Source organism: Cetorhinus maximus, chromosome 10 (genome assembly GCF_964194155.1).
Source record: "Cetorhinus maximus chromosome 10, sCetMax3.hap1.1, whole genome shotgun sequence".
Lineage (NCBI taxonomy): Eukaryota > Metazoa > Chordata > Chondrichthyes > Lamniformes > Cetorhinidae > Cetorhinus > Cetorhinus maximus.
In genome coordinates this window covers 16803447-16820641 of record NC_135888.1, presented here as the reverse complement: position 1 = coordinate 16820641, position 17195 = coordinate 16803447, and the positions used below count along the sequence as shown (strand labels likewise).

The following is a 17195-nucleotide window of genomic DNA, read 5'->3' as shown; positions in this document are numbered from 1 at the left end:
CACCATGGTGCTGTGACCCCTGGCACACCACATCCCCACCATGGTGCTGTGAGCCCCTGGCACACCACATCCCCACCATGGTGCTGTGACCCTGGCACACCACATCCCCCCCCACCATGGTGCTGTGACCCCTGGCACACCACATCCCCCCCCACCATGGTGCTGTGACCCCTGGCACACCACATCCCCACCATGGTGCTGTGACCCCTGGAGGATGGAGGTGGGGGCGGGGACAACAACTCGGTTAGGCATTTTTAAAAAAAAACTCTTCTACTCTCTCAAAAAGAAACTTTGGCGGGAGAAGATAAAAGTTCTTTCCCTGGCCCGCCAGCCGTACGAACATGATCCAAACAAAAAAACAACCCTCGCCATTGGAAACAGCCCTGGACATGGACCCTCCGTTTTTGGCCGTTTTGATGCAAATCGTACAGGCTTTAAGGGAAAGGTTCAGAAATACCCGGTTGATCTGAACCCAGTCTGTTTTTTTACTTCTTTCCCCCCCTAATGTGTGCTATGGTGTCTCCTCCACCTGTTGCCCTGTCTGTTTTTTTTTAAGAAAATGGTAAAAGATCCTGCAACTAATCATCAAAATTGCAACAGCAGAAGAATGATAATCAGAACCACCAGGAAACCAGGACCGAGCCCCTCGATACCTGCACCGTACACCATGACCAGGTCTCTACCCAACCAATCACCCTCTGCTCCTGAAATTGTCGATTCAAACCGAGGGTCTCCAAACACTGTATTCATCATCCACATGACACAGAGATTACAAAACAGAAGCTGACTGTTCCAGTCTGTGTAGGTGTCCATCCTCTACTGCTCCTCCTAGAAACCACACCTCTCTGAACTGTAACTCAATTCCCATGTGCCCGATTTGTTCCCGATTCTCTCAACTACCTGTCTCAAAACTGAATTATTTACGAAGTCCCTGCTTCGGTCACTAACTCTGATGGTACATTCCGCAGATCTCGCTGTGCAAATCACCTCCTGGTCTCCTCAGTCCCGAGTCTAATTTTATATCCGTTCCTTCATTCTTTGAGCACGCTATCCACCTCGTCTTATCCCATTCAAACATCACTGTCAAATAATCCATGAAATTCCCCCTGCTCACCTCCCCTCCTGTTTTTTTTAAATCAAAACAGCCCCAATTCTCTGCACTTATATTGCTCAATATCAGGCAGAGCGTGGTAGAAACTGTTCGACTGTGCGAGTCGTCACAGCTGAGACCAATGTGTTCGCAGGCTGGAGTCCATTCATGTGTATTTGACAGTAGGACCCATCTTGACCCTCCCAGTGGTCAGGTGCGAGGAACCAGGTCTAACTTTTCTCTACTTATTCTCAAAAGGTCAGTTATACTGACATCAGCGAATACAATACAGGCCAGGGGGTGAATGTTGGTACACCTTGATGTGCACAGTTCAACATTGTATCACTAGAAGATTCCTGGTACTAAATAAAACAGTTTTTTTCGACAAGGACCACTGGCACCACAGTGCATTGCCATTTTACAATGAAACTCTTTTTAGTTGCAAACCTTATTATGAAACCCCTTTTATAGTGAAACCTTGTAATAAAAAAACCCTTCATAATTAACCCTCCCCATGACACTCACCACGATGGAACTTATTTAAGTGTTTTTCCAAAGGGTTTAATGTCACATGGGACAGCGCCTGAACACAGATTATTTTAATTACAAAAGGGATCAAGTTCTTACTGTGGTTTGATTATAATTTCAATTAGGAGTTGCATTTGATTTATTAGTAAGTCCTCAGTAGGGTAACTGGGTACCAGGCTAAGCACAGTCCCATTTACCTGGACTCTCCAAATCTCTCTCCACACACCTGGTCTGTGTGTTAAAGTGTACTGGTGTTGGCTGCCACCTGGTGCCTGCGGTGTCTCAGTGCAACACTAACCTCTTGTATACTGTTTAAATGTATGAAAGCTTTAAGTGAATGCAGTATAGATTAATTATTAATTAAAACAAACATTGTTTGCAGTGACTGTGTGCGGCTTCCAAAAGAGAATTGAAATATTTGTCACTTTACCTTGTAAATATTTAAACGAGATATTTGCCTGACATATCATTGCAATTGTAATTATATATATCGAATTGTAAATGTTCACTGTATGGAAATGTATAAATAAATCTGTACTTTTTTTTCTTGTATTCCTGAATAAACTGTACCTTATTTCTGAAAATTTCGCTAATCATATATATATTTTGATGGAAAATTTAGATTTATTCACTCTCTTCTTAAATCCATTAACTTGTCTCACTTCTCAACCCCGAGATGGTAGGTGATGATTTCAGCCTTCTGCCCTGTCTATATTCGCCCTGCCCCGCGAACTCCCTACACTCCCCCACCCCACCACCCCATCTCCAGCTATCTACTGACCCAGCGATTTATTTGAACATGTTAGGCCACCTCATGGCCTGGCAATGAAGCACTGAGATCACTGCACTTCTCGTCTCCTGGCCTCTTGCACATCCGCAGTTATAATCACTTCACCATTGGAGGCTGTGCCTTCAACTGTCTGGTGCCTGATCTCTGGAATTCCCTTCCTAAACCTCTCCAGCTCTCTGCTCCTTTAAGGTGCTCCTTAAAACCCACCACTTTGACAAAGCCTTTCGTTTGCCAGTCCCAATATGCCCTGGGTGGCTTGGCGTCAAATTTTGTTTGGTAATACGCCTGTGAAGAACCTTGGGGCATTTTACTGCCGATTACTTTTAAACTCCACTTTTTAAGGCGCTATATAAATGCAAGTTGTTGTTGGAAGCGGTGAACAACCCAGAGCTGTTTTAGCAGTCACTGACCTCAATTAGATCCGTATAGAAACAGTTGTCAACATTTTTAGTGACGAGTTCACACAAAAAAAAAACCTTTTTAAAAATCAATGGCAATTACTGGGGATTGAAGGACAACACAGAGGAGAGTGAATTCTCTTTCACTGATGCACTGATTGATTCCTGCTGTTCTTCACTGTCAAGTTCTCAGTAAGTATTTGTATTACTCCATGTAATTGGTTCATTACTATATATATATTATTATTGTCACCCACCAGTCCATCCCGATCCAAAGGAGTCCGCATCCCAAACTATTTATCTTCTTTTTCTCCATTTATCTCTCCATCTGCTTCTCTCTCCCTCTGTTGGTCCCCTCTCAAATTCTTCCTCTGCCAATCTCTCCTTATTCGTCTCTATTTTCCAGTGTCACTTTTTCTGTGACTCAGTCCATTTCGTGTTGGTTTTTGACTGCAAACCCGACCGCTTTTCCACCTTTTCTCTTTCTCCCCCTTCTTTCTATGGCTCTATTTTCTGCGATTCTATTTTCCTATGAGCCTCCCTGTTATTTCTTTGGCACACTCTATTTCTCTGCAGTGTCTATGTTCAGATCTCTCTTCAGCTTTCTGCTGTTCTCTATTTCTCTCTGCCAATTACTTTTATCTCTCTGGGCGCCTTTCGATTTCCCTTCCTCTTTGTCTGTCTTTCTCAAAACCACTGCCATTCTGCGGATTACTGTCGGATCTTCAATTCTTCGTCTGCTCTTTTCTCTCTCTTCTCACTGATTGCTCCTTCAAACCTCTCTCAGTTCCTGTGTCAGTTTCAGTGTGATCAGTTACATGCATAGTGAAATTAACTGCAGCATGGCCTATATGTTAAAACAAAGTTTCTCATTTAATATCATCCACTGAATAGGACTTGTTCTTGGAGTCAGTCAGCCTGGGAGTGAGCTCATTACAGCCACAGTTACTTGCAATGTGCGCTGTCCTCACACTGCTCCACCATTCACTATGATCATGGCTGATCTTCCACCTTAACTTCACCTTCCCGCACTATCCCTTAATTCCCAAAAAATCTATCAATCTCTGTCTTGAATATACTGAATGGCAGCTATCTGGGTTAGAGAATTTCAAAGATTCACAACCCTCTGAGTGAAGACATTTCTCATCTCAGTCCTAAATGGCTGACCCCCTATCCTGAGACTCTGCCTCTTAGTTCTGAACTCTCCAGCCGGGGAAGACAGCCTCTCAGCGTCCACCTTGTGAAGGCCTCTAAGAATATAATGTAACAGGGCCTCCAGCAGCAGGTGGTGATGGTGGAGGAGCACACCAAGTAGGGGAACTGGTCAGCTCCTGTGGGCCCCTCCCTGCAGGAAGCAGTGTCTTTGACAGGCTGAGGGGGTGGGGCCAAAGGCCATGAGGCAAGGGAGAAAGCAGCCAGGACTTTGAGTGGCATTGGGCTTAGGTGGCTTGAGGCTCCTGAGGGTGGCTGAAGAGCCAGGAAAGGGAAATGGGATCTAGTCAGACTGACTGACAGCACCCCTGAGTCAGAGAAGCCTCATGGAGAGAGAGAGGGCAGCAGGACATGCCTGACCATGCCTGGTGAGTGTTGTGGTGAGGCCCCAACTAGGTCAGAGACCTGAAGCACCCATGGTGAATATTCTCTGTAAATAGTTGTTTCTTGGAATTAAGCTTTCCCTTGAAAGTTTATACAGTTTTGATGCCGGTGGAATAAAGAAACCTTGTTTTTTTAACCTTTGTGCTGTCTGTGTGCTTAAACTGCATGTTACACTTATATGTTTCAATGAGATCACCTCTCCATCCTTGTAAGCTTCGGAGAGCTAGCCTTGGTTTCCCTGGAACTCACAACCTCACCTTTTCCTGATTCTGTTCTTACAATAAGTAATGCAGGCAAATTAATGGCACCATTTGTGCTATAACATGCCTGAAAGATCAGGGCCGGTCTTAAGCCACAACTGACCATTGCTGCCTCTGCTATAGAATCATAGAAAAGTTACGGCACAAAAAGTGGCCATTCAGCCCATTGTGTCTGTGCCAGCCAAAAAGAGAAAAAAAAATAAACTAGCCACTCATTTTAATCCCACTTTCCAGCATCTGGTCTGTAGCCTTGCAGGTTATAGCACTTTAGATGCAGATCCATGTTCTATTCCGTCTGATAATGGAGGATGATGTTGTTGCTCTACATTAATCCAACCCTAACTCATCCAGACTCTTATTACAACATTAAAACAATGGCCGCATTTCAAAAAGTTTTTCATTGGCTATGAAATACTTTGGGATGTCCTGAGGGTGGTGAAAGGCACTAGAGAAATGTAAGTCTTTCTTTCCTGTTTATTTCCAGGTCAATGTGCAGAAATGTTTGGTGGTGTCTTGCTGACTCTGACCAATCAGTCTATCCAGGCTGTTGCTCAGCTTGTTTAATCCAACACTGAAACGATGAGTAGCCACGAGATTAAAATCAGGCAAAAGGATTTGTAGTTTTGGAATTGCGTTTGCGTGAGTGAGTGTGTACGTGTGTATAAGAAGACATTCAGGCCACTTTGCTGTAACAAAAGTTGGCACACGTTTTAAAAGTTTATTTTTCTCAATCCCTCATTTTAATGTTTCCCTGAACATGTTAGGACCCTGCATAAAGGTAAATAAATAGGGGGAAAACTCATTTCATGCAGGATTTGTGGCACTGTTTTACAATAAAAAATCACAGCTGGCTGACACAGAGCTGTGACTATTCTGCAATTATTGACCCTTCAAACACTGGATCTCATAATTCAGCACAACACATTCAGACACATCAGGGGCTGCAACATATATAGCAGCTCATTCAGGGGTGAGAGAGTTAGGAAAAGGTGGAGGGGTGGCTCTGTTAAAGATGACATTAGCACAATAGAGAGGGATGACCTAAGTTCAAGAAACCAGGATATAGAAGTGGTTTGGGTAGACATGAGGAAAGATAAAGGCAAGAAGTCACTTGTGGGAGTGGTGCACAGGCCCTCTAACAGTAATCACATGGTAGGATGAGGTATCAAAGAAGAACTAGCAGGAGCTTGTCAGTAAGGTACGATAATTATCATGGGCGATTTTAATCCACATTTAGACTGGAAAAATCAGATGGGCAAAGGTAGTGTAGATGACAAATTCATAGACTGCTTTTGGGATAATTTCTTAGATCAGTACGTTCTGGAGTCAACCAGGGAGCAGGCTGTACTAGACCTGGTATTGTGCAGCAAGACAGGATTAATTAATTACCTCATAGTGAAGGTGCCCGTAGGTATACGATTGAATTTTACATTTATTTTGAGGGAGAGAAGAGTGGGTCTAAGACTAGTATTTTAAACTTAAAAAAGGACAATTATGAGGGCATGAAAGCAGAGCTAGCGAAAGTGAACTGGCAATTTTAAAAAAATTATTCATTCATGGGATGTGGGCTTCACTGGCTGGGCCGGCATTTATTACCCATCCCTAGTTCCCTTGAGAAGGTGGTGCCTTCTTGAATCGTTGCAGTCCATATGGTGTAGGTACATCCACAGGGTTGTTAGGAAGGGAGTTCCAGGATTTTGACCCAGCGACAGTGAAGGAACGGTGATAGAATTCCAAGTCAGGATGGTGATTGACTTGGAGGGAAACATCTAGGTGGTGTTGTTCCCATCTATCTGCTGCCCTTGTCCATCTAGATGGTAGTGGTTGTGGGTTTGGAAGGTGCTGTCAAAGGAGCCTTGATGAATTTAGGTTAAGGGATATGTCAATAGAGGTGCAGTGGAAGACATTTAAAGGGATATTTCAGAATACACAGAATAAATACATTACAACAAGAAAGAAAAATTCCAAGGGGAGGAACCACCATTTGTAGTTAACTAAAACAGTTAAATGTAGTACCAAACTTAAAGAAAAAGTATATAAATGTGCAAAGATGGGTGGCAGGTCAGAAGACTGGACAGAACATTAAAAGAAAGCAAAGAATGATAAAAGATTAATAAGGAGGGAAAATTAGAGTACAAGAGAAAGCTAGCTTGAAATATAAAGATAGATAGTAAGAGTTGCTATAAATATTTTTAAATGAAAAGAGTTAACAAAGTGAGTATTGGTCCTATAGAACGTGAGTCTGGGTAATTAATAATGGAAAATAATGAGATGGCAGATGAATTGAACCGGTATTTTGCATCGCTCTTCACTATAAAGGAAATGGCTGTAACTCAGGAATTGGAAGGGAAGGAAGAACTCAAGAAACTTACAATCACCAAAGAACTGGTACTTAGCAAATTGTTGGAACTGCGGGTTGACAAGTCTCCAGGTCCTGATGGATTTCATCCTAGGGTCTTAAAAGAAGTGGCTAGTGAGATAGTTGATGCATTGCTTTTAATTTTCCAAAATTCACCAGATTCAGGGGAGTTTCTATTAGATTGGAAAAGAGCTAATGTTACACCTTTATCCAAAAAGGGAGGGAGACAGAAAGCAGGAAACTACAGGCCAGTTAGCTTAACATCTGCCATAGGGAAAAATGTTAGAAGCTACTTGAAAGACGTTATAGCAGGGCACTTAGATAAATTCAAGATAATCAGGCAGAGTCAACATGGTTTTGTGAAAGGGAAATCATGTTTAACCAATTTATTGGAGTTCTTTGAAGAAGTAACATGTGCTGTAGTTATAGGGGAATGAGTGGTTGTACTGTACTTAGATTTTCAGAAGGCATTTGATAAGGTGCCACATCAAAGGTTATTCCAGAAAATAAAAGCTCATAGTGTAAGGGGTAACATATTGGCATGGATAGAAGATTGGCCAGCTAATAGGAAACAGAGTAGGCATAATTGGGTCATTTTCTGGTTGGCAGGATGTGATGAGTGGTGTGTGTCACAGGCATCAGTACTGGGGCCTCAACTCTAAAATTTATATAAACAATTTGGATGAAGGGACCGAGGTATGGTTGCTAAATTTGCTGATGACACAAAGATAGGCAGGAAAGTAAGTTGTGAAGAGGACATAAGTATGCTACAAAAGGATATAGATAGGTTAGGTGAGTGGGCAAAGATCTGGCAAATGGAGTATAATGTGGGAAAAAGAGAGGTTGTCCATTTTGGCAGGACGAATGAAAAAGAAGCATATTATCTAAATGATGAGAGATTGCAGAGCTCTGAGATGCAGAGGGATCTGGGTGTCCTAGTGCATGAATTGCAAAAGGCTAGTATGCAGGTACAGCAAGTAATTGGGAAAGCTAATAGAATGTTATCATTTATTGCAAGCGGAATTGAATACAAGAGTAGGAAGGTTATGCTTCAGTTATACAGGGCACTAGTGAGACCACATCTGGAATACTGTGTACAGTATTGGTCTCCTTATTTAAGACAAGATGTAAATGCATTGGAAGCAGTTCAGAAAAGGTTTACTAGACTAATACCTGGAATGGGTGGGTTGTCTTATGAGGAAAGGCTGGACAAGTTAGGCTTGTATCCACCGGAGTTTAGAAGAGCAAGAGGCAACTTGATTGAAACATATAAGATCTTGAAGGGATTTGACAGGGAGAATCTAGTACGAGGGAGCCACGGTTTAAAAATAAGGGATCATCCATTTAAGACAGAGATGAGGAGAATTTTTTTCTCTCAGAGGGTTGAGACAATTTGGAATTCTCTTCCTCAGAAGGTGGTTGAGGCAGAGTCTTTGAATATTTTTTAGGCAGAGGTGGATAGATTCTTGATAAGCAAGGGGGGGAAAGGTTATTGAGGGTAGGTGGGAATATGGATTGAGATTGAAATTAGATGAACCATAATCTTATTGAATGGTGGAACAGGCTCAAGGGGCCGAGTGGCCTACTCCTGCTCCTAATTCGTATGTTCATATGTAACATTAAACATATCTCGGTGACTCCTACAAAAAATGGACATCGTTTCATTTGGCCGTCCAACTGCTTGCTCCCTGTCAACTGAGGTCCTTCAATCTGAGTGTGAACAATGAGAACCACATTGCTGTGGTGAATCTCCATTTCAATGTGGAGACCCAGGGTACTGAGGCAGGAGTTGCTGTAATATCTATGAGGGGGTCCTAGCGGTAGAGGAGGGGAATGGGGATTGAATGTTGGGTGGTTTGAGGAGAGGGAGAGTCAGAGGCTGAGCAGTAGGGGGTTTACGAGAGGAGATTGAATGTTGGGGGATGTAGGAGGGACATCAACTACCCAGTTGAGGCAGAGGATACGGGAGAGTTGTCAGAAGGTGTAATTAAAAAAATAGATTTTGGGATTTTTAAAGACAGAGAGAAAGCAATGAGACGAAGGGTTAGAGTTCCACTGAGGGCGGCCGTGATATCGAAAGATTGAAAATCAAAGTGAGGAACGCTGTGGGTGGGGGAACTACCAGAGAAACAATGCCAGCTGCCTCCTGTGTGATACAGAGGCCACAGGTACTGAAAATCACACACTGACCTCATCTATGCCACTTTCAGAGGCACAAGTGGCAAGTGCACAATGACAAGACCAGCCTCCTCAAACCCCACTCACGCCAATGCTCAGAGTAGCTGCGTCACACAAATCCTCTGTGAACAGACCCCTCACGGTGTTGTTTATCTCCTGACAGATCCTCACACGCGGCCTGACAGAGAGAACTGACTGCCCTTTCCAACAGGCCGTTTGGTTAAGTGTAAAGAAAAATCGCACAGGAAAACAGTGGCAATTTTTTTAAGCAAACCCCTTTGGGAAGTAGTGATGGATTTTGTCTGTCTGTGGCCGTTGTGTCAAAATCAGAACAAGTTAAATATTTGGTTAATCCTTAAACCCAACCTCGATTAGACAAGAGTTACCCATCTCAATCTTCTCATAAAGGGATGGCAAGTCCATGGGGAGCCTGTTCCGACTTCTGCTCCCCTGAGTACCGAGAAAGCAACACACCTGTTAAATATACTCAATGTTTTGCTCACAAGGGCATCAGTTATCCTTGCCCACTGGGCAGTAGACACTTGCCAGGTGTCAGCTCTTGGGTTAGTTTGAAGAGATGGCGCTCAGTGCTTGCAAATGGCAGCATGTGCTGAGGCTCTTCATTGTTGCTCTCCTATCCCATTCCTGGTCAGCCCGAGGAGTGGTTGGTGGCGGGGGGGTGGCGGTTTGGGGTGCAGGGTGCCTTCTTGAACCATAGTGTAGAAACTGCGGATGGCTGTGCCAGGCCACTCAATGGGCATCTAGTAGCGTGGACCAGAGTCACATATCGACTGGGTGCCTAACCTGAAGGAAAATTGCAAAATAAGCTGGGGTGGGGGGTGGTTTCCTTATAAACAGTAACGTTAACACTCGTCGCGTCCCTGGTGTTAACTCACCCGCGAGCAGATTTGCGGAATTCAGCTCCACGTTGGGGCTGAAATCCTCTGGGTAGTTAAGACGTAACTATGAGCACGACATGGCCGCAAAACGCGGAAGGACGGAGCTCTGAAGGGCCTGGCGAGAGTCACTGTCGCCCAGGTGGGAAAACTCAGCCTTTTCGGAGAGAAAAAAAATAAACAATCTGGGTTTTTTTTTTTCGTTTTTGCAGGATAGTGAAAGAATAGAAATTGGTATCGGCACATTTGCCTACGACGCGTTCCTCCCTCTTGAGAAGCTGCCCACCTCAGTAAGGGTACGGGGACACGGCGATAACGATGACAAAGACATTCTGGTATTTCAGCGTTCGGTGCTCGCTGTAGGTGGTGGCCCTGACTTTTAGGCGGTGTACCCCGGGTTCCGCCAGCGGGCGCAGCGTGTGCACGATCCCGCGGCCCTCCTCGGTGCGGATGGCGAAGGGGCTCGCCGGGTCCTGCTCGATGGCGGTGAAGTTGGTCCGGCTCTGCAGCACGCCGCGCTCCGAGAAGGCCGACAGCCGGACCACGTCGTGCTTGGCCGGGATGCCCCGGGGCAGGGTCAGCAGCTTGTACTGCAACGCCAGGGGTCCCGCCGCACACTGGAGGATGCAGCGGCGGAAGCAGGTCCTGGAGGGCAGAAACAGAAAAGGGAGGCGGCAATGGGTTGAGAAAAAGGAAAAAAAAAACGCTTTCCAAAGGACACAGCTGAACACAGTTCTTCCCCTTACCCTGCGCTGGCTCCCCTGCGGTAGGTGGCTGGACATGGGGTATCTATACATTGATGGCTGCCCCTGGTGTTAAAACACATCTGGTTCGGTCCACACTTAATATTCTGTTCCTGACACTCATCAATATCTGAAATAAAGAAGAGAATTTGATTGGAGGGCTGTCCGGTTATTAAGAAGACAGAAATAGCTCAACATCCCTAACACAAGGCAAGGACAATTGGCCCAACAAAGCTCATAAAATCATAAGAATTAGGAGCAGGAGTTAGGTCATTCAGCCCATCGAGCCTGCTCCGCCATTCAATAAGATCATGGTGGATCTGATTGTAACCTCAACCCCACATTCCTGTCTAGCTCCCATAACCCTAAGTCAATCAAAAATCTGCCTAACTCAACCTTGAATATATTCAATGACCCAGCCTGCACTGCGCTCTGGGGAAGAGAATTCCAAAGGCTGATGACCCTCTGAGAGAAGAAATTCCTCCTCATCTCTGTCTTAAGTGAGAGACTCCCTTATCTTTAAACTGTGCCCCCTAATTCTACATCCCTCCAGGAGAGGAATCATCTTCTGAGCATTCATCCTGTCAAGTCCCCTCAGAATCTTATATGTTTCAATAAGATCACCCCTCATTCTTCTAAACGCCAATGGGCACAGGCCCAACCTACTCAAACCTTCCTCATAAGACAAAGCCTTCATCCCAGGAATCAGCTGAGTGAACCTTCTCTGAACTGCTTTCAATCCAAGTATATCCCTCCTCAAGTAAGGAGATGAAAACTGTGCGCAGTACTCCAGGTGCAGTCTCACCAATGCCCTGTACAGTTGTAGCAAGACTTCTCTACTTTTATGCTCCATCCCCCTTGCAATAAAGGCTAACATTCAATTTGACTTCCTCATTGCTGTACCTGCATGCTGACATTTTGTGATTCATGTACAGGGACACCCAGATCCCTCTGTACCGCAACATTCTACAGTCTCTCTCCATTTAAATAATATTCTGCTTTTTCATTCTTCCTGCCAAAGTGGACAACCTCACATTTTCCCACATTATACTCCTTTTGCCAATTTTTTTGTCCACTCACTTAACCCGTTTACATCCCTTTGCAGACACCCTCATCCCTCCGATACTCCCATTCACTCTCGTAAAACAGGAGTAGAAGAATCAAATCGATGGACTCACTCAGTTGCGACCTCGACATCGAATTAGGACATGGCAAAGGCACATCCTGCACAGGCGACCCTGTAAAGTCATCCTCACTCACACCTGGGGCCTGAGGCCAAATTTGGGAGAGCTGTCCCACAGATGAGTGCCTGACATAGTCACACACACACACATACACACGATTATATTCAACGTCCCAGTCTCCTCCATTACCATCCCGGGGGTCTGTCCTGACCCACCGACAGGTCACTGCCACCAGAGATAGCTGGAGTTAGAGCTCTGTATTCTCTAATCTTCTTATATTGTCGATCCCTTGGGATGATTCATGTTGTTCACCCTCTCCAAAGTATTTTTGCCCCTTTTGAAATAAGGGGCTTGGCAGTCTTCCAAGTGTGGCCTGAGCAAGTGTGGGTGTGAGGAATTGAGAGGTACAAAGAGGCCCTTTCCTGTTTCGTTCCACTCTGCATTATTACAATGTCACATCGCAGCAACGTAGCAGCAATGGGCAGAACGGAACCCTCTCTGTTCTGGCTCTCTTGGCTCAGTTTATAAATGTAACACATGGGCCACACAGACTGGATAGGCCTCAAATTCAATCCCTGGTTACTGCTGAATAAATTAATCTCAGTGCCCCTGATAAAAGCAGGAAAAGAAACCAGGTCTCCATGTCCTGATCTCTCCAAACAGGCAGTGGGAGATCAGGTGTGTGCAGGACCGAAATTGGCCCCAATGCTTTCCACGGTCAAATAGCCTACCAACTGTTTAGAATCAAACACACAGACAAATACACACACCTACACACACACACAAAGACAGATACACACACATACACACAGACAAAGACAGATACACACACACAAAGACAGATATACACACACACACACACAAAGACACACACACATACACACACAAAGGCAGATACACACACTAAGACAGATACACACACCAAGACAGATACATACACCAAGACAGATATACACACACAAAGGCAGATATACACACACACAAAGACAGATATACACACACACACAAAGACATACACACACACACACAGACGCAGATATACACACACACACAAAGGCAGATGCACACACCAAGACAGATATACACACACACAAAGACAAATACACACACACAGAAAGACAGATATACACACACACACAAAGACAGATACACACACACACACACACACACACACACAGTCATGTCAACGGATCACAGCCCAAATTACTTAATTGAACTTATTAAGGAAGACATCGTTTTTTTAAAAAAAAAACAGGACGTACAAGCAAATGCTGGCTGAGACTGTAAAGCAACCACTTTCCGGAAAATTCCTATGTGGATCATACTTGACCAACTAGCCCAGAGGGGCCTTGGAATGTCGCGCCTAAAAAGGTGTCAAGGCCCACTTCAGACAGAGGCACTTCAAAGGAAGAGATGCAATGCAAAAGACTGAACTTTAATCTCCTGTGGTTGCTGAGACAATAGAGACTGATTACCATCTTAGCAGAAAACATCTCCTATTGAGTTATATCCCAGAATGTGGAAATGATCTGAAGGAAAGCAGATTCTGGGCGAAAGACATGTTTGTTTTTCTCTTCCAGGAATACACAAGAAAAGGGGTTAAAAAGCCAGCTGCAAATCTGATCTGTGTGCTCTAGTGTTTAGTTCTGGTGTTCTAGTGAGTGCTTTGAGGGTCATGGGATGTGAGCATTGGCGTCACTGGCTAATTCCCATCCCTAATTGCCCTTGTTCAGAGGGCATTTGAGAGTCAACCACATTGCTGTGGGCCTGGAGTCACATGAAGGCCAGACCAGGTTAAGGACGGCAGATTTCCTTCCCTAAAGGACATTAGTGAACCAGATGGGTTTTTACAACAATCGGCAATGGTTTCATGGACTTTTAATTCCAGATTTTTATTGAATTCAAGTTTCACCATCTGCTGTGGTGAAATTCAAAACCGGGTCCCCAGAACGTTACCCTGGGTATCTGGACTACTAGTTCAGTAAGAATACCACTACGCCATTGCCTCCCCTCATTCTAATCTGTGTGTATGTATGTTGCGTTTTTATTATTTTTTTTCTCAGGTTTAAGTAACTAATAAACTTACTCTTCCTTTGACTGAAGAAAGCCTGCTTAAACCGGCTCCTTCTAAAACATTAATACATTTGGACTGGGAAAAGGTATCCACAAGGGAAGGGGTCCTTTTTAAATTAATCCTGTTGCAACCAGCTGAAGGGGTTGAATAAAGAAGGGGAGCCAGCTCATTCCTCCTCACCCGGCAGCAGAACAGAATCGGGGGTCCCATTCGGCAAGTTAACAAAATTGGGGATCATACCCGGGGACTGGTCGTAACACACACACACACACACACACAAACACACGGACACAGACACAGACAGATATACACATATACACGCCCTCACACGGATACATACACGCACACAGCACGGAATTGTTTGGTCCCATTGGCGGTGGACGTCATGGCGGGGGTGAACGGACAATATGGCGACAAGGCCAAAAGCTGATTTTACGCCGTTGTGAAACCAGTTTGTGATCGTCCGCTCCAATTGCCAATGGTGGGGCCGCATTTCCCACCACCGCACGTCGGGAACCTAATTTCAATACTTTAGTATCTCATTATAGGCCCTGCTCGCCAGAATCATCACCCCCAGTGGATCATCCAGGCACGTTGGCGGGTGATTGCACAGTCACTCATGTACAGACACAAACACAGACAGTCACATTCGGACAGAACCACAGACAGTCACATACCAACACAGACAATTACATTCAGACACAAACACAGGCAGTCACATATAGGCACAAGCACAGGCAGTCACATACAGGCACAAACACAGGCAGTCACATACAGACACTGACAGTCACATACAGACACAAACACTGACAGTCACATTCAGGCACAGACACTGACAGTCACACACAGACACGGGCACTGACAGTCACATAGAGACACTAACAGTCACATACAGACACAGGCTGATGACGGACTAGCCCAGAAGCAGTGAGGCACCTGCAGCTTCAGGTGAAAATCAGAGAATGAGAAAGAGCCGGTTATTTCACTGGTGGGATAAACTCACGAGGATCCAGCGGCCACCACAGTGAACGCCATCCTCCTTGTTGTTTACCACTTACCCTGGCAGCTTCTACCATTGGGCAGCAGCCGGTATCCGGATGGGCACACACAGTGGTAGCTGCCCTGGGTATTCCTGCAATCGTGTTGGCAGAAATTCCAAGTCTGGCATTCATTGATATCTGGAATAAAAAAGTCACACAGGCAAATCAGGCACAAAGCTGGGCAGATCACTCTGGATTCTGCTTCAGAACTGAAGCAACATTTCTTCTTCATTTCTTCCGTTAGCTCTCATCCACCACATTGTTTAATCACATACGGTGTACGGGACATTCTCTAGGTGGCTACTCTTCAAAAATGCTAAGGTCCTGGAAGGTGCCATAGAAATGCAGATTATTTCTTTATTAGGTGAGGCATACAGTGCTGAGGAGAGATGAGGCCATAAAATAATAATTCCCATCATGTTCTGTCCATCCCCGAAACAGCAAAACAAAAACCACACTCTGTGGGGAAATGTTATTCCATGTTTAAATCCAATACAGACTTACACTGCCTAAGGCTGTAAGGGATCCATGCTGAATGCATTTAAGAAAAAGTTTAGTGAATTCTTTTCTGGACTCAAATCCTCACTGATTATCCTTTGCTGAGACCTCAACAGATTCAAAAACCATCTGACTGAGTGTGCACAGAATGGTGGCGGGGGGATGGTGGTGATTGTGAGAGGGACCTGTTTCTGGGAGTGGACAACCTCAAACACTAACCTTCCAGTTCAGCCCCAGCCCCAGGACACGTGCTCACCGCACTGCCAAGGGTAAATGATGTGAAACTCCAGCATGCTTATCTACCGTCAGGGTGAGAATCGTGACCCTCACCTCCCAACTTACATGTGTACTGAACAATCGCTTGTATTTTTTAGTACAATCTTTATTTATATATTCTTTCACGGGTTGTGGGTGTCGCTGGCAAGGCCAGTATTTATTGCACATCCCCAATTGCCCTTGAACTGAGTGGCTTGTTAAGCCATTTTAGAGGGCAGTTAAGAGTCAAACACATTGCTGTGGGTCTGGAGTCACATGTAGGCCAGACCAGGTAAGAATGGCAGATTCCCTTCCTTAAAGAGCTTTAATGAACCAGATGGGCTTTTACAACAATTGACAGCAGTTTCATGGTCATCATTAATGAACTAGCTTTATATTCCAGATTTAATTACTTGAATTACACCTCACCAGCAGCCGAGGTGGGATTTTATCCCATGTCCCCAAAACATTAGTCTGGGTTTCTGGATTACTAGTCCAGTGACATTACCACTATTCTACCATTTCCCCAAGGATAATCTGAGTCGACTGGTTATACCAATATGGGAACTAAATAAATGCAGGGTTTCTGATACGCCCAGAGTATTGGGGGCCTTAATACACCCACTGAATCCCCAGAAACTTGGTCTATGCCTGCCCACCGTTGGCCATTGGCTGAATCTGTAGTCTCAGAAAACCCTACTCCAATAGGAAAGTGCGCAGAACAGGAAAAATCCTTGGTTTCACCTGTCCATGGACCCAGCAGCCCAAAGGCTCCAATCTTACCCTCAACAATCTCTCTCGGTCTGTCGAGATCACTAATCCTCTCTCTCTCGGTATGTCGAGATCACTAACTCTCTCTCTCTCGGTCTGTCGAGATCACTAATCCTCTCTCTCTCGGTCTGTCGAGATCACTAATCCTCTCTCTCTCGATATGTCGATATCACTAACCCTCTCTCTCTTGATATGTCGAGATCACTAACCCGCTCTCTATCGGTGTGTCGAGATCACTAACCCTCTCTCTCTCGATGTGTCGAGATCACTAACCCTCTCTCTCTCGATATGTCGAGATCACTAACCCTCTCTCTCTCGATATGTCGAGATCACGAACCCTCTCTCTCTCGATATGTCGATATCACTAACCCTCTCTCTCTCGGTGTGTCGAGTTCACTAACCCACTCTCTCTCGATATGTCGATATCACTAACCCTCTCTCTCTCGATATGTCGAGATCACTAACCCTCTCTCTCTCGGTGCATCGATATCACTAACCCTCTCTCTCTCGATATGTCGAGATCACTTACCCTCTC

At 44.9% G+C, this 17195-nt stretch overlaps 1 protein-coding gene across 1 annotated transcript in view; it reads right to left on the bottom strand.

Annotated features, from left to right (window-relative positions):
- Positions 1-10303: 10303 nt before the first annotated feature.
- Positions 10304-17195, bottom strand: part of LOC144686126 (hemicentin-1-like) — a 418005-nt gene continuing 411113 nt past the window's right edge. The window contains 3 exon segments of the mRNA XM_078551270.1: positions 10304-10740; positions 10842-10968; positions 15155-15274. Coding sequence (XP_078407396.1) covers positions 10383-10740; positions 10842-10968; positions 15155-15274 — 605 coding nt within the window. The 3' untranslated portion in view covers positions 10304-10382.